Here is a 26,234-nt window from a genome sequence, read left to right as displayed (position 1 = left end):
TGACTTGCCCAATCAAATTATTATTATTATTATTATTATTATTATTATTATTATTATTATTATTATTATTATTATTGTTGTTGTTGTTGTTGTTGTTGTTGTTGTTATTATTATTATTAATTTTATTATTATTATTATTATTATTATTATTATTATTATTATTATTATTATTATTATTATTATTATTATTAAAGCCTGTACTATATTTTAATGCTGTATATTAAATTAATAAATCAGATCCAGTATAAATAAACCTCAACAGATTAATAAAATATAGAATAGACTCCCTATAGATTGTAAATAATAAACACCATAAACTCTGATTTTCATTTTCACGTACCGTCCGATAGACCAAGAGACACTTTGATTCTGTGACGATGTCAATAAATATATATATATATATATATATATATATATATATATATATATATATATATTTTTTTTTTTAAATAATTAAAAGAAAAATAAATGAAATACCGAAATGATTCCAGACAATATTTGGTTCTGTAAATGGCCCAAAGTCAACGACTCGAGTGTGTTTTTTGGGTGAATGTGAACGTCTGAGTCAGGAGAGGGCACCAAAGTTTATGAGAAACAGTTTGTTGTGATCTACTTCACCCTCTAAATTCTCCACCCTTCACAAAAGAAATAATAAAGGAGGTGAAATGGACATCTTTGTGGAAAGACTTTAAGGCTTACAGCTACGGTCCTTTACAGGAATGTTCTGAGTAATTTAATAACTGAATGACTGATGACCAAATGGACAAAAACAACAACTTCTGGACGTCCTTTATGATTTCTTTATGATTTTGGAAATTGAAGCAAGTTTTTGGATATAAAATGGATATAAATGGTAGTTAAAGCAATAAATAATTTACAATAAGCCTTCGACTCCTGTTGTATATAGACTATATTTCCGGCACAGTGGCGTAGCTGCCAGGCAGGAGGCAAAGCGGAAGGCCAAAGAGGAGGTATATGGATGTAATTGGGGCAGTCGTGGCCTAATGGTTAGAGAGTCTGATTCGTAACCCAAAGGTTGTGGGTTCGAGTCTCGCGCCGGCCACGACTGAGGTGCCCTTGAGCAAGGCACCAAACCCCCCAACTGCTTCCCGGGCGCCGCAGCATAAATGGCTGCCCACTGCTCCGGGTGTGTGTTCACGGTGTGTGTGTGTGTGTTCACTGCTGTGTGTGCGCACTTTGGATGGGTTAAATGCAGAGAACAAATTCTGAGTATGGGTCACCGTACTTAGCCGTATGTCACGTCACTTTACTTTAATGAGGATATGAAGCTAGTGGGTGCAAGTGTTGAGGATGACGGACGATTCGCCGTGGCGACCTCTGAAGAGAAAAGCCGAAAGAAGAAGAAGAAGAAGAAGAAGAAGAGGTGTAGCAGGTATCTGGGTTCCTCCAGAGTTCCTGTTCTGATCCTGAGCTCAGTTTACTCCCAATATAGAGTTTCACATTTTCTCCATCATGTATCAGGTTAGTTTCTGTTGATGAGCTTTGATTCTCCTGGGAGCAGTGGTGGGCTCAACTGGTTACCTCTCTGGGTTGTTGATCGGAGGATCGGGGTTCAAGTCCCAGCACTGCCAAGCTGCTACTGCTGGGTGCTTGAGCAAGGTCCTCAACCCTCTCTAATCCAGGGGCGCTGTATCATAGCTGCCCCTGCACTCTGACCCCAAACTCCTCACTTGGGGTATGTGAAGAAAAGAATTACACTGTGCTGTAATGTATATGTGGTGATAATAAAGGCTTTCATGCCCGGTTTCATGCCCCCCGTCTCAATCCAAACCAGGATACTGAAGATGAATGAATCCAGGAAGTAACTTCTGTGTGCTTCAGTAATAGCTTTCCATGTAAACAGACTCAAAACACAATAGATTCTCTATTCATTTATTTGATTCTGTTCTTCTTGTGACAGAAAAGTCTTTTCCATTTCACCCCATGAGCATAAAAATGTTTTATTCTCTCAACAGTACAACATTATTCACATCCCGGAGAAACATTGTCTAATTTTACTGTGTACTGCAACAGCTACAGTATAGATGGTTGAAATTACAATAAAAGCCTCTTGGCTTGACTCTTGACTCGATCTTCATGAAAAAAGGAACTGGGCAGGACGACTAATCGAGGGACAGCCTGCTTGAGCACACGTCCAATCGAAAGAGCCGGAAGATGCAGGGTGTTGTGTGAGTCTGTAATGTCATGTCAGAAGTGCAGGCTCGGTTGCATCACAGAAGGGTGTCATTACTTACGGTGGCATGTTATAGCCTCAGAGCGTGATGTAATTATGTAACCACGACATTCTCACTCGACAGCTCTTCTCTTCGTCCTTTCTAGCACCCTTCGTGTGGACGTGACGAATTAATCACATGATCGATTAAAGAGCGGTCACGTCTGAACGGGTCGAGAGAGCGACGCATCTGTTCACACTCACGGTGATGAAGAGACGTGGTGATGTGTGCGGCCATTGTGTCCTCTACCACGCGCTCGTCCATGACACCACGGGGAAAGGGAGGAGGGAGGGAGGGAGGGAGGAGAAAGGACGGGAATGACATAGGAATCTTCTGGACAATCTCCACCATTAGATTCTGAGTCAGGATACTGATACATACGCAATCGATATAAAAACGATCCTTTATGTATCTTAAAATCGGATTTTGATTTGTTTGTTATGGATTTAAAGGCATGTTTTATGCCAACATCTAAAAAAGCGACGGGCACACACACACACACACACACACACACACACACACACACACACACACACACACACACACACACACAAACCATAGCAACACTAAAACTAACTATCTTAGCTTATTATCTGGATTAGATTCGTCATAAACAATAAAAAAAACTTCAAAATAACGATTATAACGTTGAATATCGACAATTATGTCATTTCCTTAGAAGGACGAGAATCTGTCCTTCACGAAGCTGTCCAGTTCACACCATTGGTCCACAAAACGTCCTTTTGTGTAAGAAAGGATTCATTTTTGTAGCTTAGCTTTAATCTTTTGCAGCATATTTTATTTTCACATTCATTCATTCATTCATTCATTCATTCATTTTCTACCGCTTATCCGAACTTCGGGGAGCCTGTGCCCAGGCGTCATCAGGCATCGAGGCAGAATACACCCTGGACGGAGTGCCGACCCATCACAGGGCACACACACACTCTCTATTTTCACATCATCTTTTAAAATAGGTTTAAAAGAAAGTGTGTCCAGTGCTTCGGTACTTCATTCCAACTTCTTCTTCTTCTTCTTCTTCTTCTTCTTCTTCTTCTTCTTCTTCTTCTTTCGGCTTTTCCCTTCACAGGGTCGCCACGGCGAATCGTCTCTCTCCATCTATCCCTATCTTCTGCATCCTCGACACTTGTATCCACTAGCTTCATATCCTCATATAATTACATCCATATACCTCCTCTTTGGCCTTCCTCTTTGCCTCCTGCCTGGCAGCTCCATGTCCAACATCCTCCTACCAATATACCCCCTCTCCCTCCTCTGAACATGTCCAAACCATCTTAACCTGTCCTCCCTACATCTGTCCCCCAAACGTCCGACATGAGCCGTCCCTCTGATGTACTCGTTCCAACTGGCGCCGATTAATCAATTAAATTCAATTTATTCTATCAATCAAACAGTGCACTAGGTTGTGTTATGAAGCTGTTATGTACAGTATGTTATACACTATGTAGCGATCATGTGTAGTGGAGAAGAAGACGTCAACCCGACTCTCGATTCATGCGCGAGTTAAAGATGTTCGAGTGAAAATAAAAATATTACTTTAGATTAATGCATTTAAAAAGAAGCAGCTTATAACAATGAAGCTAAATTGAGAAAACTTTGGAATGTTTTAGAAAGAAACTCCACACACACTACACACACCACCGTCTGTATCGAAGCAGTATCGCTCAAGCTTACTGCAACCTGTGTGTATCCGCCGATCGATTTTCCCTTCCCTAGTGTGGAATAAGAGGGAAAACGGTGTTTGTTAGATTTGTGATGATAAAAAATTCATCTCCATTAAAGCAGGTTATGGTTCCAGATTGACTCCATGAGCTCTAGTGCAAAGTTCTCAGACAATAGATAACTTTTTAAGTGAGCTCTTAGAGGTTTTAGTGAGAATATGGGAAAGGGAAAGTGGTGTATAGGCAGACACACACACACACGTACACACACACATGCACACACACACGTACACACACATGCACACACGTATACACACGTAGACACACACACACACACACGTACACACACACACACACACTAGAGGTGTGAAAAACATCTAGAGACAGGACGTCAGATAAAAAGATAGAGAGAGAAAGAGTAGGAGAGAGCAGGAGAGAGAGAAACAGAGACACAGGGACAGAAAGAGGGGAATAGGGATAGCAAGCCCGAGAGAGAGAGAAAGAGAGAGAGAGAGAGAGAGAGAGAGAGAGAGAGAGAGAGAGAGAGAGAGAGAGAGAGAGAGAGAGAGAGAGAGAGAGAACATTGAGAAGATTTTGTATGCAGGTGAGGGTCATTTGATGCTAAACAGGAGTCATATGGAAGAGAATCTTTACAGAGCCATTAAGACTGGGTTCTCTCTCTCTCTCTCTCTCTCTCTCTCTCTCTCTCTCACACACACACACACACACACACACACACACACAAACACACACACACAGTCTCTATACATCCCACCTCAAACAGTAATCGATGAACGCAGGTGTAGGAAAACAGGCACATCGGATATCTAATCACAAATTTTGTGCATAAAGGGTGCCAATATTTCTGGAGCTTTCTTCCTCTTTCTGAATTTCAGTCTCTGTTAATTAGCTGTGTTGAGAAACATAATAAAATATAATCAAATATATCATTATATTTAATCAAAAAGCTGTTACACATAACAGAGAGGGGTGCACAAACTTTTGCTATCAGTAAGGATCTCTGTATGAAAGAAGAGGAAGAGGAGAATAACAGCAGCTCATTGGTTATTTATGGCTGTGTATGGCGCAGGTCTCTCCTTTGGGCTCCAGACCTACTGATGAGATGGACTCAGAAAGCAAACACACACACACACACACACACACACACACACACACACACACACACACACACACACACACACACACGCACACACACACACACACACAGTGAACAGATTATTACACTCTCAATGCCCCGGAGAGGAACAGACACAGGAGAAAAGAAGCAAACAAAAGACAGAGTGAAGTGGTGAAGAACGGAAATGAGGTGAAAGGTCATCTAAAGAGACAATCTCAATATTTTCCCCTCGTATCCATTTCCGAGGTTGCTTTTCTTAGCATGTGCATGAGCTCTGGCCCGGGATGTCGGATTACACAGAACCACTCCATGGTTTTATCCACAAACTTTTATCAAACTGGTCGATTTAAAACAGTGCATTCATATTCATATTCATATATCATTCATATTCATATTCATATTCATATTCATATTCATATATCATTCGTATTCATATTCATATCTCATTCATATTCATGAAGCATTTGCAATGAGCATAAATCTCCTATTACAGTGATAAAAAACAAAAACTCATATCTTACTTTGCTCTTGAGTTTGTGTTCATTTATGTTTAAAGAGACTCACTAATGTGATAAAAAGAATCAAATATTTCTATTTCTAAATGTGAGTGATTCATTTTATAATTTATAATGATTCAGTTTCAAAAATGATTCAGAATGATTCATCTTCAGCTAAGTGAAGCTCTCCCTTTAGCTTGAGCTAATTCATAGATATCACACAATCGACGAAGTCTAATTAACATTCAAAATAAAGAGGTAGGGGGGCACGGTGGCTTAGAGGTTAGCACGTTTTCCTCACACCTCCAGGGTTGGGGGTTCGATTCCCACCTCCACCTCGTGTGTGTGGAGTTTGCATGTTCTCCCCGTGCCTCGGGGGTTTCCTCCGGGTACTCCGGTTTCCTCCCCCGGTCCAAAGACATGCATGGTAGGTTGATTGGCATCTCTGGGAAATTGTCTGTAGTGTGAGTGTGTGTGTGTGTGAATGAGAGTGTGTGTGTGCCATGTGATGGGTTGGCACTCCGTCCAGGGTGTATCCTGCCTCGATGCCCGATGACGCCTGAGATAGGCACAGGCTCCCCGTGACCCGAGAAGTTCGGATAAGCGGTAGGAAATGAATGACTGAATAAAGAGGTATGGTATAAATTAGTCTGTGTAGACTTTTAATACGTATTTTAGAATATAATTAAGAACGTGGAAGATTTCCAAGATTAATAGAACAGCACTGGTTAAAAAGATCCAGAAAGATCATCGTGCGATCTGAACGTCGCTCTACGTTCGCTAGCACACGTTCACTTACTGTACACTCGATTAAACGATGAAGGATTTTATTTAATGCTACTTTTTTTTTTTTGATCTCGAAAAATCATCCAATTTGTGAAATATTCTACAAGCTGTTGAAATTTTTTTATTTTTTTATTTATTTTTTTAAGTTATTGAACATTTTTGTAAACAAACAGTTCAGAAATGACACCTAGGAATATTTTGTTTTTGCTATTGTCGGAACTCAGAGCCACATCACAGGGTGATCTCCACACTTAGACTTTTTGGTTACTAAAGACTGTTTTAGTTAAACTTAACTGTTAACTCTATAATTACTACAAAAATACTGAGAAAACTCCTCAGACCTGGATAAGAATGAGCAAACTTCTTTATTGTGGTCAATCAGCCAACAAATTATAATTTGCCAAATTAAAAGTATCAAATTGCCAAATTAAAAGTATCAAATTGCCAAATTAAAAGTAACAAATCGCCAAATTAAAAGTAACAAATTGCCAAATTAAAAGTAACAAATTAAAACCCCCCAAAAGAGCATGTCATGCCAAATCAATCAAGAAAAGAAACAAAAACTCTCGCGACGTCCTTAAAAATAAAAGGTGTGTGCGCCCCCCATGCGCACACACACCTTCGCCCCCGAAGAACCAAAAAAAACCTCAGATATCTTCTCAATATATACCCTGGCGCTCTTGGGAGCCCAGGTGCCATATCACCTTATTTACCGGAATCATCTCCTATGTTTTCTAAATACACTGACCCAATTTCCCCTTATTTCCCATTACCTTTCACCCATATGCCCATTTATGGATTTTCCTCCCCTTATTTTTCATGACCTCAGACTAAACACCTGGGCCTTCTTCAGTCTGCACAACAAGTTTATGAGCACCACATGCCCATTTATGGATTTTCCTCCCCTTATTTTTCAGGGCCTAGGTCTGTGGACCACTGTTTTTTTCATTCTACATAACATGTTATTGCTATGGACCAAGGTCTGAGAACCATGGTGTTCTTCATTTTCCATAACAATTTATGAGCTAAGGTCTGGGAACCATGGTTGACCTGACTAGGCCTGACAGCCCCGAATCTGGTTGCAATAAACATCTTTGGCCTACAACATCACCTACATATGTCTTATGACAGCAATTGTAATATTTTGCAAGGCCTAATACTTTACTTTGGTTATAGTATTGTAAGGAATAATATTTTAATTATTTCTACTAAGATTTTTTTACAACACTATAAAACATCCAAAAATATAGAATTCTGCATTTTACTAACCAGAATATTCTATAGAATATATTATAATATATATAATATAATACAATATTATATTATATAGAATATAATAATATACGTATTTAAAACTACACGTGTCCACTAAAGGAGAATTTCTCAGAAGAGAAAGGTAATGGTCGGTAGTTACAGCAAGGCATTTATTAGTGTTTGTGTACAGCACATTTCCCAGAATGCACTTCTGCATCACTCCTCATTTAACGGACTGCTAATGCACGATCGAGGCCATTCACCGTTAATGAGTTCCTGCGAGTGAATAATGATCTGCTTTACGAACCACCGATGCGAAGGATTGTGTGCAGGAAGGCAAAAAAAAAAGAGACAAATTCTGGAATTCGTGCTTCTTTTATTAATTTAAAGTATTTTAATCGAAGAAAACCCGAGTGTGTGTTAATGATCAGGATGTGAATAATAAGGCAAATCAAATCAAAGGGAAATTATTTCAATTCAAATTATTTAAATAATGTCTTTTACATGTGATGAGGGAGATAATCCTGTTTAGGTTTCTTATCAAGTCTCAAGAAAACACACACACACAAAAAATAAAAATAAAAATATATATATAAAATAAATAAATAAATAAATAAATAAATAAAAAGAATAATTTTTAAAAACAGAAATTATCCAAATATAACAGGAATTTTAAAAAAGTCACAAATTCATCAAACATAATCAAAAAGATGCTTTTTACTCCGTTTTTTTTTTTTTATCGTTCCTTGGATGTCAAAAATAAAGCTTTTTTTATTTATTTTATGCCTTTTTAATTTGCTTTTTTTTTTTTTTAAAGATTTACATTGAGGTTCCAGAGAGGTTTTAAACCCGAGTGCTCCTGTGTGTTATAAAGCTATTTAGTCTCCCATGGAAGCTTTGTCTTCTTTTTACTCCAAAGCGTAAACGTTTCTTCACCCGCTTCATCCAGGACTGTCTCCTAAACGACGAAACGCCGAGTGTTTTTGGAGTCATGGTGTAAGTGTTTAAGGTAAGATTGAGCTCAAAAGCATCAAGTGGCAAAATCTCCACCCACTTCAAAATAAATAAACTCCAACCATTTCTTCTTCACCGTGTGACGTCTCAGCTAAAAGCACAATAAAAATATTTTTGCTAACAAGCTGCAAGCTACTGTAGAGCAAGAGATGCCCTAGGGGCGTGGCATAAGATTTCAAAAAGGCATTTAATTGGATGAAAACATTCCTTCATTCATTCATTCATCTTCTACTGCTTATCTGAACTTCTCAGGTCACGGGGAGCCTGTGCCTATCTCAGGCGTCATCGGGCATCGAGGCAGGATACACCCTGGACGGAGTGCCAACCCATCACAGGGCACACACACTCTCATTCACTCACACACACACACTACGGACAATTTTCCAGAGATGCCAATCAACCAATCAATGCATGTCTTTGGACTGAGGGAGGAAACCGGAGTACCCGGAGGAAACCCCCGAGGCACGGCGAGAACATGCAAACTCCACACACACAAGGCGGAGGCGGGAATCGAACCCCCAACCCTGGAGGTGTGAGGCGAACGTGCTAACCACTAAGCCACCGTGCCTCCCTTGATGAAAACATGAATGATAAAATAAATAAATAAATAAATAAATAAATAAATAAATAAATAAATAAATAGACAGACAGACAGACAGACAGACAGACCGACAGACAGACAGACAGACAGACAGACAGACAGACAGACAGACAGACAGACAGATAGATAGATAGATAGATAGATAGATAGATAGATAGATAGATAGATAGTTTACCAGATGTGATCTAAAAGCATAAAATGAAAAAAGAACATCTCCATAACTACTCTAGCTGTACAGCATGTTGGTGTTTATCGTTTTAAAGACAAGCTTTGAAACACATTTTGCTTCTAGGATCATTTTATTCTACACTTGATAGTTTTTAGTCATTATAAATCTATGAAACACAAACCTGCTCAAAGACAGACTTCTGATTCAAAGACATTTCATTCTTTACTGATTGAAAACAAAAATGAATCAGATTAAAGCCCCAGAGCTCTGAAGGAATGAAGGATTTATTATTCCTTATCTTTACCTTCTGCTTTATGTTTATGTTCTGTAAAGCTGCTTTGAGACAATGTCTATTGTAAAAAGCGCTATACAAATAAACTTGAATTGAATTGAATTGAATTCATCTCTAGAAATGTTTGACGACCGACGACGTGAACAAAGTGAACCGACTCTGAATCAGTTCGATTGAAGGAAGCGAATCAAACCCTGCTGTGTGTTTTTGGGTCGCTGCTGAAGTGAAATGTCATGGAGATTTTTCTGATTAATAAAAGAAACAACAAAGAAAAAGTGCACGCTGGATGCGATACACAAAATGTTTTAAATTAAATCATTATTGAATTTATTGAGATTTTTTTGGTGATTTCTGTACACACTTGGTAAAGATTTGTGTATATTTTGCTGCATTTTGACAAATAAATGATGGTTTTCAGCCCTACAAACCTCTCAGTGCCACTCGGTTCCTTTACAGTGTTTGGCGGACACCTTTATCCAAAGCGATTTACATTTTTATCTCATTTCATACAACTGAGCGTTAAGGGCCTCGCTCAGGGGCCCGGCAGTGACAGCTTGGGATTCAAACTCACAGCTTTCCAATCATTAGTCATTAGTCAGCCATTCTGCATTTTTTCCTGTGTTCCTGATGTTCCTGCACTTCAGCGTCTGCATCTCATGTTGGTGTCCTTTACCTTCCGTGCTGAATGATCGCACTCCGATGATTTACATATTTTACTACTTACAGATTTGTAGAGATGAAAAATAAACTCGGCTCCACGATGTTTCTCGATGTCTTCACCGGCATCTCGTCTGTTTTCTCAGAGCTCCGGGGCTTTAATCTGTTGTAAAACCTAATGGGCCGAGTCTGCGGTCTGTTGGTACGAGGCTTCATGGTGCACTAACGGGCCGAGGCAGATTTTTATTATCTTTTCGAGGTGATATAATAATAATAATAATAATAATATGCCTCTGCGCTTTGACGAGTCTCTCCACGCCTTTACGATCTGATCTCACGAGCGCATTAACAAAAACATTTCTCAAAACTCAGAATCAGTTACCAAGTGGGTCAGCCGAGGACAAACAATCTCACAAGAAATAGCATTCAGGTAACACTATACACTATGTTGTCATATGGGTGTGTTTGTGTGTGTGTGTGTGTGTGTGTGTGTGTGTGTGTGTGTGTGTGTGTGTGTGTGTGTAGCACAGTACCAGAGTTACCATTGTGAACCACTGCAGTATCTGTGGATGAAGTGTAAAGGTGATTTTATGAGGCAAACATTGAGACATTTAGACCCAGAAAATAGCTGCTTGCTTCATTGCTTGGTGTGTGTTTTGTGTGTGTGTGTGTGTGTGTGTGTGTGTGTGTGTGTGTGTGTGTGTGTGTGTGTGTGTGTGTGTGTGTGTGTGTGGCAATGAGAGTATGTCATACGGGAACTCAGTAACAGCCCATAAATGTCCAGTGTTTGTTTGTTTCCACATCAGAATTATTTATGTCCACCCCGATTCGCAGGAAATCCAGAGAGCTCTTGTGAGTCAGCAGCCCTTATTAAGGGCATTAAAAGACTCGGGTGAAACTTGGCTTCATTGCTGAAAAAGAAAAACGACTTCCTTCGCCGATGCCTGGAACGATCTATCATAAAATTGCATCATGATAAGCACTTTTTTTTTTTTACAATCTTTACACAACCCACAGGAAGTTTCCACAACATGGAGGAAACCAAATTCGACAGACATGTTTTACCGATAACACGGTAGAATAAAGCTGCTAATAAAGGAACGATTGTTTGAAGCAGGTCTTGCTCTGAAAGACGATCTGACCCTCGAGTCCCTCTACGCCGAACCTCACAGCCGAGGCAATCGATTCAAGGACACGTCTGTAATCACGCCTGGCAGACGGAGGTCAACGTTGGGTTTACGATCCACAAAATAACAATCAGAGCAAATATCCTGGATGTTATAAATATCATTAACATGGTGTAAGCTCTGTAGATGTACAGTATAAGCCTTCTCACAGAGACGAAACGGAACAGAAATCTGTCCGGACGGTCAGCACGATGTTTTTACACTGTGTGGAAAAAAATGAGATGTGAAAAACACCATTGACTCCATCATAGCTGTTCATATCGATCGGTGCAGTCAACTTGTGGATCCTGGATTTATTTCAGCTGATGAGATGAGGATGTTGAGGTTCTCTTTAGGAGTGACAGGGATGGACAGGATTAGGAACGAGGACATCAGAGGGACAGCTCAGGTTGTCTGTTTTGGGGACAAGGACAGAGAGACTATGGGCATGCTACATGCTAGACTGCTCCAGTTTAAAAAGAGAAGCGTTTAGTTTATGTTTGTATTCACTTGTGATATTTACTTGGTACTATTTTGCAAGATCTAAATAAACAACCCATTAGCCTGACCAGGCTTTTAATAAGGATGCTGTAAATGCATTGATTGAATCAGGTTCTTTGTTTGTCCCATCATCTTCATTTCTGTCCATCTACAGTATATTATTATTATTATTATTATTATTATTATTATTATTATTATTTTTTGTGCAATATCCAATGAATCAATATTCCAGGTTTTCTTTAAAAAAAATTGAATCATATATACCTCATTATCTGATGCTACAATTCCTAAATAAATGATGTATATTTGTATTATAAATCTCTGAAACCTAAAGAACTGAAGAAGGACTGAACAAAACATATCATCGGTAGAAATGTTTTAAAGCTGAGGAGTCAGTGAAAAAGTGATTCGACTCTGAATCGACTCTTTTGCAGGAAGCGAATCAAAACATGCCGTGGGATTTGGGTTGCCGGATGCATTTATTTTTGCATTCAGAATTGAACTGTGGTGAATGTTACACTAAATGACCTTGACTTCAAATCGTACAGTGAGTGTAACAGAAATAATAAGCCATCGTTCGTATAGAATCGTGTGCGGTGTTAAAGGACGAAACAAATCTTTTCACCACAAACAGTTTTAATGTAATGTGTTAATAAAACATACACCACGATACAAACTCATCGTACGATAAACAAAACAAAACAATGCTGTCGGTCATGCACAACAGCGTGAATACATTTATATCGCTTTCGTTTAAAACAAAATGGCCGCCATCGTGGTACACCGAGACACGCCGGAAAGACAGGGTTTGCATAGATCGAACTCAACAAACTCCGAAAACAGAATATAAAGACGCTTAAAGACATTTTTTAAAGCTTTTGCCCTAAAACTATAATATTTATAATATATCTCTGAATTTCAAATAAACGTTGTAAAAGTAAAAAAATATTCTATCACTTTTCAGTGGCGTATGGCTGTGTAGCGTCTATCATGAAATTAAACGTACAATTAAACGTACAATCAGATTCACCGGTGCTTCAGCATCTCATTGGCTGTCAGCCGGTCACGTGACACGAGGCGTCATTAAATCCGTGTTCAAAGCGCGCACAGCCGTCCGGACGTCACTCCACTGCTAATGTTATATAGTGGCGTCATAACATTTTTTACTTGTAGAAGATCTGAAATTTGCAATTTTTTAAAGGCTTTTTTTTTTACAGAAATTGCAAAAATAAAAACAGCCGTTGGTGTAACGTGCACTTGGTGTTGAGTGAAAAAAGAAAAGCAAAACATTTTCATTCGCCCTGATCGAAATATCCGTTCTTCTTCAGCCTGAATTTTTCTAGCACACAACCTGAATATTACATTCTTCTGACAGTCACATTTATTTTTTTAATAGCTACAACCAAACGGAGGATTCTGAATTTACACCACGATATACACACAAACAACCGCAATGGAAATAAATAAATAAATAAATAAATAAATAGATAGATAGATATATATATATAGAGAAAAACAGTCAAAAAAACCTTCATTATATCATTTTTATTTTCCTCTTTAGTGTAAGATTTATCATTAACACAGTAAAACCATGACATGTGATCAAGTGGGGAACATAAAATTGTAGCTTAATTTATTAATAACTGCGATTTTGACCTCACATACAGTCTTAACGTCGTAGTGTCCGACTTCCCGGCAAACATCTTTAATACCTGGAAGGAGAGTTCGTGAGCTGGATCGTGGATCAGGAATAAAAACAAAATCGTAATTCGTTCGCTGGAATTCTGAATTTGTTTTTAAATTTCTAAATGAAATTATTTTCTAGAGATGACACAAATGTTTATAGATTAAAATCTTTTCCAAATTTTAGTTCGGTTTAGTTTAGTTTTAGAAAAGCAAAACTTTTCTTGTATTCTTTTTAAGCGTTTTCAGTTTTAAAATGAGTCAAATGATTTTTAGTAAAACATTTTTAATCAGTATTCTCAAAATGACAAAATTGGTATTTTTCCATCTCTAACACTGAACAATCTGATTCAAATGAATACAAATCACAATAAATGCCCAGAAATCATTTTCTACCAAACCTTAACCAAACCAAACTTAATTTCCTAACTGTAGAAGCTTTGCTGCCTCTCGATCTCGATCTCCTGAACCTGCTACATGAAGGAACGTCTCCTTAGTTTTAAATAAAATCTACTTTTAAAAAAATACAATTTGATATTTGTACATAATTAACTCTCCACAATGTTATACACTTCGGTTTCTTCAATATTTACAGTCGTCTTAGAAACAACGTTCAACCATAGATTTTTTTTTTGTATATCTAATATATCTAGAAATATCTAATTTGTCCAATCTTTTGACCAGTTGTGTATTTTCCAGGAGTTAACATTGCACACAAGATATCTGTTAAACAGTGTATATTACAGAGCGATACACTCTTGAAACACCAAGTAACTAAAGTCTCTGTTCATTTTATAGCCTTTTCAGGAAAATAATTTATCCAGGAAAACAGGAAGACACACATTATGGAAGGGAAACGTTCGGTAAAGGAGAACCTCAGTAGCTTAACAACAACACATAAGCAAGAAGACACACGTCTATACACACGTCTATACACACGTCTCGTATCAAGCCCGATCCAGTTTTACAATCGATATCTCTCTATTACAAATAACCAACCAAAATCTAGAAGCAATTCCCTGCGGCGTGTCACGACATTTCAGAAGGTTAAACTTACGCTCACACGTTTGCAGCATGACGTGAACTCCTTTAACCTCACTGAAGCTTTTTATTCCGTTATCACCAGCACAAATAGCATCACGGAGTAAAGTCGCATTTAATGCACTGAGGGTTTATTGCACTTTTGTGCGCGTGGGTGTGTATTGCTGAAAATATGGCGTCCGGGTAAAGTTCGGCGTTGAGAAAATGCCAATTTTTTAATAAATGTGCCACAAATATAGCGCCGTATAAATAAATTTGACTTGTGCAACTGGCGGTCCAAGTCATTTCACAACTTTGAAACTAAACAAGCTAAAAAATAAAAAAAATTAAAAATACTCAACTGAGTATGCAAATCTAAAGTAAGCAGAAACAAAATCTAATAAATAAATAAATAAATAATATGATCATTTTGTGTCAGGTATAAAGCTGACATACACTACTATACCAGTTCAAAGTGCATTATGGGTAACACACACACACTGTGCATAAATATGATGACCAAGAATACAGAATAAATTCGACCCGTTTTAGCGTTTTCGTGGACGTTCTTAAAATCAAAGACGTTCTCAATAAAACACGACTGAGATTTTAACTTCTGAAGAAATTTGCTAAAAAAAATTTGGACCCAATTTACGAATTTGTGCTCGTAGACTCGGTAAAAGTTTGAATTCTTTAGTTCGTCTGGAGGAACATTTAAAGGTTCTGCGTAGAACTGTATGAAGTTTCAATGAAGTTTCTCTGTCAGAAAGCGTTCCACAGGAAACCATTCTTTAAATAATATAAGCTTTAAGTATCGTCAAAAAAACGGTTTGCTTAATTCAGAGGATTTTCATTGTTTTTTTTTTCGATTTGTTTTTTAAAGCATCATTTTGAACGTTTTGAAGATAAAATTAAGCTGATTTTAATCGTCGTCCAAAAATCGGCTATTTTACGGCTAGAAATGTTGCTAATAAACACGTCTACTGAAATCTTCGATTCATTTGAGCCGAAGTGAATTGAATTTTTAAGGTTCTGTGCTTTAAAACACAATTAAAATAAATTTTGTACTTGCTAGTTTCGATAACTAGATTTTAATTTTGTCTTACGCAAACCTTCCAGATTCAGTTCTAATTAAATAATTCTACACATAAATCAGAATCCAATTCCAGTAGGCACAAAATTATCGCACGGTGATGGTTGGATGTTGTTTGATTTCACACCAAAACGTTCGGATCGTTCTAACCGAGACCTTAACCGCAAATCCGGGCCGAATCGTGTCTCGTGAATTGTGACGAATTTGTACCAGTTCATTTTTTTTCTTGTACCTTCAATCTTCCTCATCCTCGTTTCTTTTTGGGTTTCTCGCTCAGCAGCATTAAACTTGAGCTCATCGTGAATTATTAAATAATGGAAAACAAAAACATCCTGCGACTGTCTGCCATCCACTTTCACAATCACGTATTAAATCTTTATCCAAACATCATCTGGTGATATATGAAGCTTTTCTTTCCACTAATGTGCCAGACTGAGTAAGTTCTAGAAAAGAAACTGATTTTAAAGAACCCGAGTGGTCCAGCAATGTCATTCATCGAGCTAGAACATCATCAGGTCCAATCTAATCTAATCAGATCTCCAATCTTCTTTATACTCTGTCTTCTAAATAAACAGAATGGAGCATGACCAGACCAGATTAAAGTCATATCTGCAAAAAATGCTACATTTCCTACAATTTTAACATCCACGGTTACAAACTACAATTTTTTTTTTACAAAACAAACAAAACAAATAAAAAAACGAACTTGCGACATGCTGTAAGCAAACACACCCAGAACAGGAATGATTATATATGTATATAATGATATAACAAACTCGATAAACACATTTCGTTTTGGTTCTATTGCATAAAAATAAATCTGCTGTTGTGAAAGGATCTCACTGTATAAATGTGTTTAGTATGAAATCCACGTTTTAAGTGGAATCCGAGAAAAGTGAGGAAACCCGTCACGTTATGAAGAGAGCATCTCAGCACGAGGCTTTCCTTTACGGTTCCTGGGGAAATCCTGAATATATAAATGTCTCCCTGGGTTACAGGATGTTGTATTAATCCTAGTGTGTAAAGTTTTTCTTACATTTCTACATCTACATCATGGTTCTGTTTGAGAGCAAAACTTTGCACGAAATCCAACATAGAAGGCAAAGAAAACAAAAGAAAACAGATAAAAAGCAGACAAATTTGGTGCATGAGGTTTCCTGAGCCCTGTTTGTTACCCAGTGCTAATCCAAATTCTAAGTCGAATTCAGTCTGGATCCGAATTAGCACTGGGTAACAAATAGAAAGGAAGAAAGAAAATAGAAAAAAAAACAAAAACAAATAAGCAAATAAAAAGCAGACAAATTTGGTGCATATGGATTCCTGAGCCCTATTTGGACGGGATTACGTTTAACCTCCATGTGCTACTCTGTGATTTCATTCCCATCTCATGTCTTTTAAATGAAATATTTTACATTTTTACCTGTTTTTTTTGTGGTTGGATAAATTTAGTGTTCCCCAAAAAGACTTTTTTTAGTCACCTAACTCAGTATCATGAAGACACGAGTTCTTTTCATCGTTTCTCGAAGACTTCTCTTCTTTGCCTCATATCCCTCCCTCCATGCTGCCAACATCAATAGTCCATTAGCTAGATAAAGAAAGAAAAAATAAATCAGAACAAAGCTCGATCCTGAAAGCCGATCGAAGAGGTACAGTATATATCGTCGCTGTCGGGCGGAATCCTCGTATCTCCAAAACCATTCTTTTTCAGGAAATTAAAAAAAAAAAAACGCCGTACATTATCTGCAATGCACAGGGTTTAGTCCACGTTGCAGTGGATCGTCTTGCGCTAAATTCCTGTCCTCAGACGAGCACCAGAACTAGCGGGGGTCAAGATTTTTTTTTTCTTTGAGCCCAGTGTTTTGAAGACATTTACCTCAGAAGATGTGTTGACTCGTTGCGACTCTTAACCTTGAGGCTATGCCGCGAAGCTCTCGCTCGGAGTGAAGAAGAGGTGGACAGTTGAAGCGTCCAATGGGGTTAAGAGATTTGCGTTCAAGCTATTTTCAAGACTTTAGATTGGTTAATAACTTGTATAAAAATAACAGACCCACGTGGGGACTGACCAATAGCATCAATTTGAAATAATAGTAAATTGACAAAATTTGGACATACGAGGTTTCCGCCCAACATTGACGATATATATTTATATATAAAGGTGCCACTTTATATTCACAGACATCCCACAATATCATGCAATATTTAGATTTCTATAAACAACTGAACTAAACACGACTACCACCGTAACTTTCTTTAACACTTAACGGACTGGCGATGTAACTCGACTGGACGTTTTCTTATCCGTCGCTAAACCCTCTTTTACTTGCGTTGTTCCAATCTTTTTTTTTTCTCTCCGTATGAAATTGTTATGCGTTCAGGTTTTAGGAGACGGAAATGACGCAAATCGAACGAAATTTAAACAAAAATTCGGATTTACATCCTAGAAGTTTAGAAAGGATGCAGATGTTTCTAGCCATTAGTTAAAATCCAAAGCTGAAATCATTACACAGTTACACAAGATTTGGTCCAATAATCGACGTCTTATGTACATTCATGATGCTACTTTTATTTTAAGAGCTTAATCAATCGTGCTTGTTGGTAAAATAAAAATCTGTATTTTTTTTTTTTTACGTTGAAATGGCTACAGATCTACACAATCATTTACATTAAAACCTGCACAAGATTTGTAAATCTGAGGTCTGTGATTGGACCAAACTATGTGTGTGTGTGTGTATGTGTGTGTGTGTGTAATGATTTCAGCCTTTTGGTTTTAGTGCCTCTTGCTCCAGCTTCCGCTTGCTTTTAGCCTCTTGATACTGATGTGGAAAAAAAACAAACAAACCTGTTGTGGACGATCAAGCGCGCTTGATCATTACAACAAATGGAAAATCTATGCGGATTACATTTCCCCTTTGAACCGTCCCTTACCTCGCCTCGCCTCGCCTCTCCTCGTGATGAGATGGAAACTTCAGGACAGGTTGTTGAGCATTGAACTTTATCGGGGTCGTTTTTTTTTAAAGTCGGAACGTTAAAGGTCTGGTCACGTGATCTCCATGACACGTCTTCCCTTTTGTACACGACTTCGTTCATTCTGTTGCCCCTTTGACTCGTTATTATTAAACACGGTGTCTGGTTTGTTGGAGCGGATCTCCAGCTTGTCAAGTTCTGCTCTGTCGTTTTCTTCTCAGCCCTCTCTAAATGAATCGGTGTGCGAGTATCCTCAGCTATATTACAAGCAGTGACATATATTCTGCCCAAACACATACAGTATTATGCGTAAAGTACAAAGGCTCTACATTCTATTTCCGGCTCCGTATCGAGGAAGAGAGCGAACGTACACACAAGTGTATGTGGACAAGATGTGTCACAACGCCTCGAAGCCACATCAACTTTCACAACAACGGTGCTTTTCATTTAAAACGGAAGTTATTCAGCAGAGAAGTCGCTCTGTAGAATAGAACAGCAGTCTAAAAGATACATCAAATACCTTGGCTGAGTTTTTGACTTAATATACATTTATGTGCAAAAGTTTGCATACCCCTGCTCGAGGATGATGAAAACAATAAGGCATTTAACTGATGTCCGGTTTATACAGTGTAAGATAGCCAAAGAATTCAAGGAGTTTAGGTTTGAACATTTATGCGCTGACTTGCATTTGCCTCAAAGGCTTTCACATCTCCAGCTGTTTAGATTATTTTTTTTGTTCACCTTCTACCGCTTTCCTCATTCCCACTGACTCACAACAACGTTGCTTAGGACATAAATACCATTTTAACATTTTCTGCCTTAAACAAGATGGAAAATCGTGTTAGACGCTTTAAATTAAATGGCCTTAATTAATTAGTACAGGCTAATTGAAATGTAGGAATCGCTATTAAGATAACGGTGCATTAGGAATGATCGATCGTCTAAGAAATCAAAACATGACGTGCTCACATTATCTATTGGTGGATTTTGTAGCACTGAGACCAAAGATGACCGACAGTAAAGAGCGTGAGCGCTGCTGCTATGATGCTCGTCTGAAAGCCACCAGTAGGAAGACGGTATCAGATGATGCAAGACTCATGGGACAGATATAGATACGCTAGTGGTGATGAGAAAATATAAACAAAATGTGCAAACAGATTAAAAAAAAATATACTTTTCCACTCAGAGCATAATAATAATTAATAATAATAATCTTGAAATGTTATAGAATTATGTCAATATTTTTCAGGAATCACGATGAAGTAATAATCTTAAACGACGCACAGTGAACAGCCGGCTTTAGTCTCAGACTCGTAAAAAAAGAAATCTATACGGACTGGGAATTTTTGAGAATAGAAAACAATAAGCCATGCAAACTTTTGCACTCGTCCGCAGGTGCATAATAATCCTGTGATCTCTTCACCCTACCTAGCGCCCTATCTGACCGGTATGAGCCATTCTGGACTCAGCCCAAGGGGGTTCAATATTGTGGGCTGATTTAATCAGATCAGTATCAGATGATACTCTTAGCCTTGATATGAAACAGAAAAAAGTGCATCCCTATTTAGAATACATCAGTTACACACACTGTATAGTAGCCTATGGTACACTATATGTGGAGCCCTGTGGGATTCAGTGCAGGCTCCACAGACACAACGCAGGCACTAATGATCATTCTCCTCTAATCACACACAGTAGATCTAGATGAAGTGGATCCAGCCGTTATCCCATTCGCGCGGAGGCGAGATTTTGAATCTGTGGCGTCGCACTTTGTAGTTTTTGCCGTCGTTGTTGTCCCAGAACTGCTCCGTCCCGACGCAGTAGCGGACGGCGAACTGGAGGCTGCCGCTTCCCTCGAAGAACGCCGGCGTGACGATCTTGAAGTGGAACTTGTCGCTGACACCGTCGCACGACTGCGGCACGTAGGAGGCCGGAACGTCCATGAAGGTTAACCAGTTGTTGAGCGAGTATCTCAGTGTCACGCACTTCTCAAACGCCAAGTTCAGGACACGCACGACACCCGAGACGCTGAACTCGTCGGTCTCCACGGATTCCAGCAGCACCTTGGAGCTTTGGAGACGCTCCTCGAAGTCAGGTTGCGAGCCCGGAGTCGTGAACAGAGTCTCCACGAAGGTGGACTGCGTCAAGCCGTTTGACTGCTCGAAATTGTTCAGGTGGAGAGCTCTTGCCTTTTTGAACTTGTCCATGACACGGTCTGGTGTTTCAGGCACGTCGGTGTCGTCGAAGTGGCGCACGGTGATGAGCTCCAGACCGAGCGAGTCGGCGAAGCGCACTTTCTTCTGGCTGGACGGGCTACAGATCCGCGCCACTTCCAGTTTGGCTCTCTCGGCGGAGCTCGGTAAGGATTTGCACCGGCGGCGCAGGCCGGGACTCGGCGGTGGCTTCGGTAGAGATTCCCGTCCCCTCGGCCTCTCGTCTACAACGCGCATTTCTAACGGCTCGCATTCACCGGTCACGTCCTCCTCCTCCTCCTCTTCCTCCTCGCCTTCAGTTTTCTCGCCGTCGTCCATCTTCTGGTTTGCGGTCAGGCTCCCAAACAAGCCCGCGATGCAACTGTAATTTCTCGGGAGGCAATTTTTCGGAGGCAGCATGACCGCGACTTCTCCTGTCGCTTCGTTTTCCATAAAAAAAAAGACCGAATTTAGTCCTGAGGTTTAAAACCTGTCCGGTCAGCAGTGATGAGGCAATGAAGCCGACCGGCTCAGGTAACACCGAGAGCCTGCGTGCGTGTGTGCGTGTGTGCGTGCGCGTCCGTCTGCGCGTGTGCCAATTCAGAGCGTGTTTTACATCCCGTTGCCACTGCGGATTTCTGCGCCCCCTTTTTTTCTCCCAACACTTAATCGTTTGCTCTTGCAAAAGAAGAAAGTCTTCAATCAGAAAAACGTGCGCACGGTCTGATCAGCAGGACGCAGGACGCACAGACACGCAGATCTGCGCACAGAGTTACACTGCGGAAGAGCTTCATTTTCCCTGCACACCTCCTCGGAGACAGCAGCGCGTGCGCACGGTCACGTCGCCACACAGAGGGGCTGGATGTACGAGCAAAACCAGAACAAGACCTTTAAAGGAAAAGTGAAGTGAGAGAACAATAATGCATATAAATGTGCACCCTCTGTTTAAGCGTGTTAACGGGATCACAGTGTTTATCTATGCTGTGTATAATAAGCACATCTGAATCACAGCTTAGAAAATGACACGATTTACTGTAAATATTCAGTGTTTTGCTGCTAATAAAACAAGCGCACTGTTTTCTAAAAAATAAAATAAAGTGAAAACTGAACACGTCATGAGCGTCATGCACTTGCTCCACCCCCCCACACACGTTCCATTGCGTCATTCCGTCATGCGCACAGCCTACACGTCGCTTCCCTTTGATCGCCATAGCAACGGCACGCAACCTCGACCAGAGCCGTGACCACACGTGAGATCAGAATCAGAATCAGAATCATTGAGATAAACATTTCATCGCGTGTTAAACTAATCACACCTCAGCCTCATTATTATGCTTCTTGATCCAAGTCAAGCCACCGCCGTGCGTCAGGTTAGTCATGTCTCTGTGTATCGATCTTCTGATCACTCACTAACTTTTAATATCCACGACGAGGTCAATGGATATGAATGACGTGTTTCTCTCTTTCCTTCCATAAACAGGCAGCAATATCAACAGGAACACATCCAACAGGAACACATCTAACAGGAATACATCTGTCAGTGAGGACGCATGGATGCTGAGCAACATTTGACCACAGATATATTTGAGAATCCGGATTGCGATACGCCGCTTTGCAAAAGAAATGTGGAAGTGCTGCTGGATATTAGCGAGGAAAACCTAGGAGAGCAGGACGTTTACGAGAACCCCAACCAAACCGGCTGGGATGAAGCTGTAAGTAATGCACTAATTCGCTTTTTAGTATGATACGTTAATGCAAACTACACAATTAATGACACTCGTCTTTAAAGAAAATCTAAGTATGATATTTAAAAATCATTTACTGGTTGTTTTATGTTGATAGGTCCAAGGTTGGGGTCAGTGTTCCCCTTTTTCCTGTCTGTTTGTTGCACGACAAAAGAGCAAGAAGCTCAAACCGGAGCTCTCAGCCTCCCATTGTGTTCTCTGCAACGATTTGAAGGAGCTTCAAATCGGTCCCAGACATGCGGCTTCAGAAGCTTCCAACGAGGTATCTGAGGAGCGTCCGGGCAGCGTTTCTCCACCTCTGGAACATGTAAACAGAAGCCCAAGCAGCATTAGTTCTGACTCATCCTCAGAAAAAGAATCATCAGATATCACTCTTAAGGACAGGAGCAGGAGCATCAGAAAAGACCGGCCGGAAAATAAACTGCTGTCTGGGACTGAAAAGTTCACACCTGACAAACTGCTCTCTCACCTACCTCAACCGGATGCTCGGTGCCTGTTTCTGAAAAATAGAAATGTTGAGAAAGTGGTCCTGCTCGGTCGTGTTATGGTATTACCTCCGGTAAATGTGCCAACGAATTCAAACACTAATCCAAAGAGCTTGAATGTTTCAAAGAGGAGAGAGGATAGCGGTGGAACAAGACAAGCTATCATTAGTGAGAAACCCGGTGTGGACGGAGATCAGGAAAAATCCTTGCAGATCCCCCAAGGATCCGTTCTGTCCAAGCAAAGACCAACGCAGCACCAGCATCACGTGCTATCGGATTTAAGTATCTCCAGAAGGCATCAGATTCCCAACAACACCATGGCAGAGACTCAACCCAGTGCCAGCTCTCTCCCGGAACGAATTCTCAAGCAGGAGGGGCTGATCAGGTCACATGTACAGCACAATTCTGGCCACAGATCGCGGTTAAGCCACAAGGAGAAAAATCTGAAACGGGCAGAACCCGAGCTTCCGATGCTGTTGGGCACCAGGATCCAGATACCAGTGTCCACTCAGAGATTACTGTAGCTGCCGATCGTCCTCTCTCTCTCTCTCTTTCTCTCTCTCTCTCTCCAACAAAGTGGTACAGTGAAGCTCTGTTACACTTACTGTACAACCCAAAAAGTGTTTTTGTTCATTTTATACCTCTGCAATTTGACAACACTTACAGAACTTTTTTTGTAAATAATCAAATACTGTAAAACGTTCACAGACCAAGTAATTATCTACATAGCAGCTATAAAAAGTCGTTCCCTCACCTGCCGTTCATTTTCCTTCTGTCCTGTTCAGAAAGCACATCAGTTTATGAGGATAGTTACAGTAAGCGGTTATCATAGAATTAATTATTACATTTATGACATTAAGAGTAAAAATAGGAAACAAGTTCTGAAGGTCTTAAAACCTGGACACGAGTCCCAAAGTCATTGAGTTTATTTGAATGAGTTTTGGGTTAAACATTTTATTCTATGACATAAAACACATCAGTAAAACCTCACTGGTCATTCGTAGACCTTTTCCGTGTCGTGAAAAAGGATGTTGTGATGCGAACGAGTGACCGGATCGGACGTCATGGACGTTGAACGTCATCACACTGAACTCCAACTTCGCATACAATCAGATTCCTCCTCAGACCTCAGAGCTCGATCGGCTCCTTATCAGGAAACAGGATTAAAAAAAATAATAAATCCTTTCGGGTCATGTGACTGTATTAAAAGAGTTGGTTTATAGCCTTTAATTAAACAACACTGAGACAAGTTCTGCTCATCATCATGAGAGAATGATAAACTGTAGATGGTCGCAGAGCTTCTTTATTTTCAGCAATAATCCAAAAGCCAGTGAGAAGAAAAATCCCAAGTGGATGATCACTTCTGGTGTTTCACTAAATACTTTTATTCCACTAGTCTATAATGTTATTTATACTGTTCAGGTCTTCTGCTGCTATTTATTTATAGCTAATGGTCTAACTCTTGACGACTCCCAGTGAACTGCTTGGGAGTTCAAGCCTTAAATAAAATCTTCACTGCACTCTAAAGGTTTACTGTGTTTAAGTCATTAGTTTCCTGACTGAGGCCCTTTTACGTACATGTCCAGGATTGCAAACGTTTCACTTTACTAGTTGCTAATACTGAACGCTGTTTTGTATGATTTTAACTTCCGAAACTAAGAGAACTGTGTCCTCTCACACTGTCTGTTCGGAATAAACCGACTGTTATCGAACCATCGTCTCGGCTTTCGTGTATTCTATAGACATGATCCAGAAAACATGAGGTGAACTGTAAGACCAGCAGCCGTACAGTAGTACGTCGGTCTTTCTGTGTGATTTTAAGAGCTCAGGTCCAAGAATATCTCATTATCTCACAGCAGTTATTGTCGTGGAAAAAGCGCTTTGTCTCTCGCCTGAATTATTGATGGTGTGATTATCAAAGCTGCAGCGTTTCACACTCGGGTCACTGAATACTTTGGTAAATTTAGACACACAGATTAGAACTATTCTAGAATAATGACGGTAGAAAAGTTGGATCTGTTGTTGGCGGAATAGCTGTGGAATAATGCAGGTTATTTATAGTTAAAAAACAGATTTTTTGCGATTAACAGAAAGATGTAAGATGAAGTGTTGATCTAATAGTTCTGATTTAATTATACAGTTTAGGGAAACAAAAATGGGCCAGATATGTACTTTCCAGAATTTCCCCTTATAAATGAATAACGAGTTAACATGACAACATGAACCTTAACAACATTAAAAAGCTAGACGTTTAATAAGGTAAACTTTTACACACGTACGCGTCATCGTCGTTCCATTCAACTTTGATGGACTTCCACGGACGATATTCAGCCTGCTAAGTTTATTTAGATGCAGCAAAATAAAATGCCTTAAATATTTAATAATCTAGAACACTTTGGTTATAAATTCATTCATTCTTTCATTTCCTAACGCTTATCTGAACTTCTCGGGTCACGGGGAGCCTGTGCCTATCTCAGGCATCATCGGGCATCGAGGCAGGATACACCCTGGACGGAGTGCCAACCCATCACAGGGCACACACATACACTCATTCACTCACACACTACGGACAATTTTCCAGAGATGCCAATCAACTTACCATGCATGTCTTTGGACCGGGGGAGGAAACCGGAGTACCCGGAGGAAACCCCCGATGCACCGGGAGAACATGCAAACTCCACACACACGAGGCAGAGGCGGGAATAGAACCCCCAACCCTGGAGGTGTGAGGCGAATGTGCTTATTTTAGAAAGTCACAAAAAGACACAAAAGTTTCCTCCGAAAAAAAAAACAAAAAAAACCAGAAGCAGTCAATTGAACAAATGTGAAACCACCTATAAATAAATACCTGCTAATCAACCTTTCTTATTTATTTATTTATTTATTTATTCATTTATTTGTTTGTTTGTTTGTTTGATTTTGTGTACATAGTGAAATAATTCAGAATGGAGATTTCATTGACAAACTGTTGCAGACTTTTATCCCTGACAGAGAATTGTATAATGACAAATCTTATTAACTCCAAGAGAACACGTTCCCTGCATTGAAGCATGGTGGGTGT

The 26,234-nt window shown here is 39.6% G+C and overlaps 2 protein-coding genes across 5 annotated transcripts; one reads left to right on the top strand and one right to left on the bottom strand.

The window, feature by feature from the left end:
- Positions 1-12,609: 12,609 nt before the first annotated feature.
- Positions 12,610-21,978, bottom strand: LOC113647880 (protein phosphatase 1 regulatory subunit 3E). Of its 4 annotated transcripts, XM_047822313.1 has the most exons (3): positions 18,713-21,978; positions 17,271-17,372; positions 12,610-13,120 (listed from the first exon to the last, which is right to left on the bottom strand). In XM_047822313.1, the coding sequence occupies exon 1, from the start codon at positions 21,394-21,396 to the stop codon at positions 20,452-20,454; it is 945 nt and encodes a 314-aa protein (XP_047678269.1). In that variant the 5' UTR covers positions 21,397-21,978; the 3' UTR covers positions 12,610-13,120; positions 17,271-17,372; positions 18,713-20,451. The 4 variants fall into 4 exon arrangements, with proteins under 4 accessions (XP_047678269.1, XP_047678268.1, XP_047678270.1 ...); XM_047822312.1 differs by having other exon boundaries at positions 17,271-21,978; XM_047822314.1 differs by lacking the exon at positions 17,271-17,372.
- Positions 21,979-22,157: 179 nt separating this feature from the next.
- On the top strand, positions 22,158-24,889 carry si:ch73-103b9.2 (uncharacterized protein LOC100150067 homolog). The gene is made up of 3 exons (XM_027154861.2): positions 22,158-22,313; positions 22,424-22,655; positions 22,786-24,889. Exons 2-3 carry the CDS (start codon positions 22,494-22,496, stop codon positions 23,695-23,697), a joined length of 1,074 nt encoding a protein of 357 aa, XP_027010662.1. The 5' UTR covers positions 22,158-22,313; positions 22,424-22,493; the 3' UTR covers positions 23,698-24,889.
- The last annotated feature ends 1,345 nt before the right edge of the window (positions 24,890-26,234 follow it).

The sequence above is a fragment of the Tachysurus fulvidraco genome, chromosome 13 (assembly GCF_022655615.1).
Source record: "Tachysurus fulvidraco isolate hzauxx_2018 chromosome 13, HZAU_PFXX_2.0, whole genome shotgun sequence".
NCBI classification, from domain to species: domain Eukaryota; kingdom Metazoa; phylum Chordata; class Actinopteri; order Siluriformes; family Bagridae; genus Tachysurus; species Tachysurus fulvidraco.
The sequence above is the reverse complement of the archived record's forward strand: the minus strand, read 5'-3'. Positions and strand labels throughout refer to the sequence as shown.

Excerpts from the sequence above, each read along its gene's own strand:
- LOC113647880 (XM_047822312.1), bottom strand. The coding sequence starts at position 21,396 with ATGGAAAACGAAGCGACAGGAGAAGTCGCGGTCATGCTGCCTCCGAAA.
- si:ch73-103b9.2 (XM_027154861.2), top strand. The coding sequence starts at position 22,494 with ATGGATGCTGAGCAACATTTGACCACAGATATATTTGAGAATCCGGAT. Across the intron at positions 22,656-22,785 it reads AAACCGGCTGGGATGAAGCT|GTCCAAGGTTGGGGTCAGTG; the intron begins GTAAGTAATGCA and ends TTATGTTGATAG.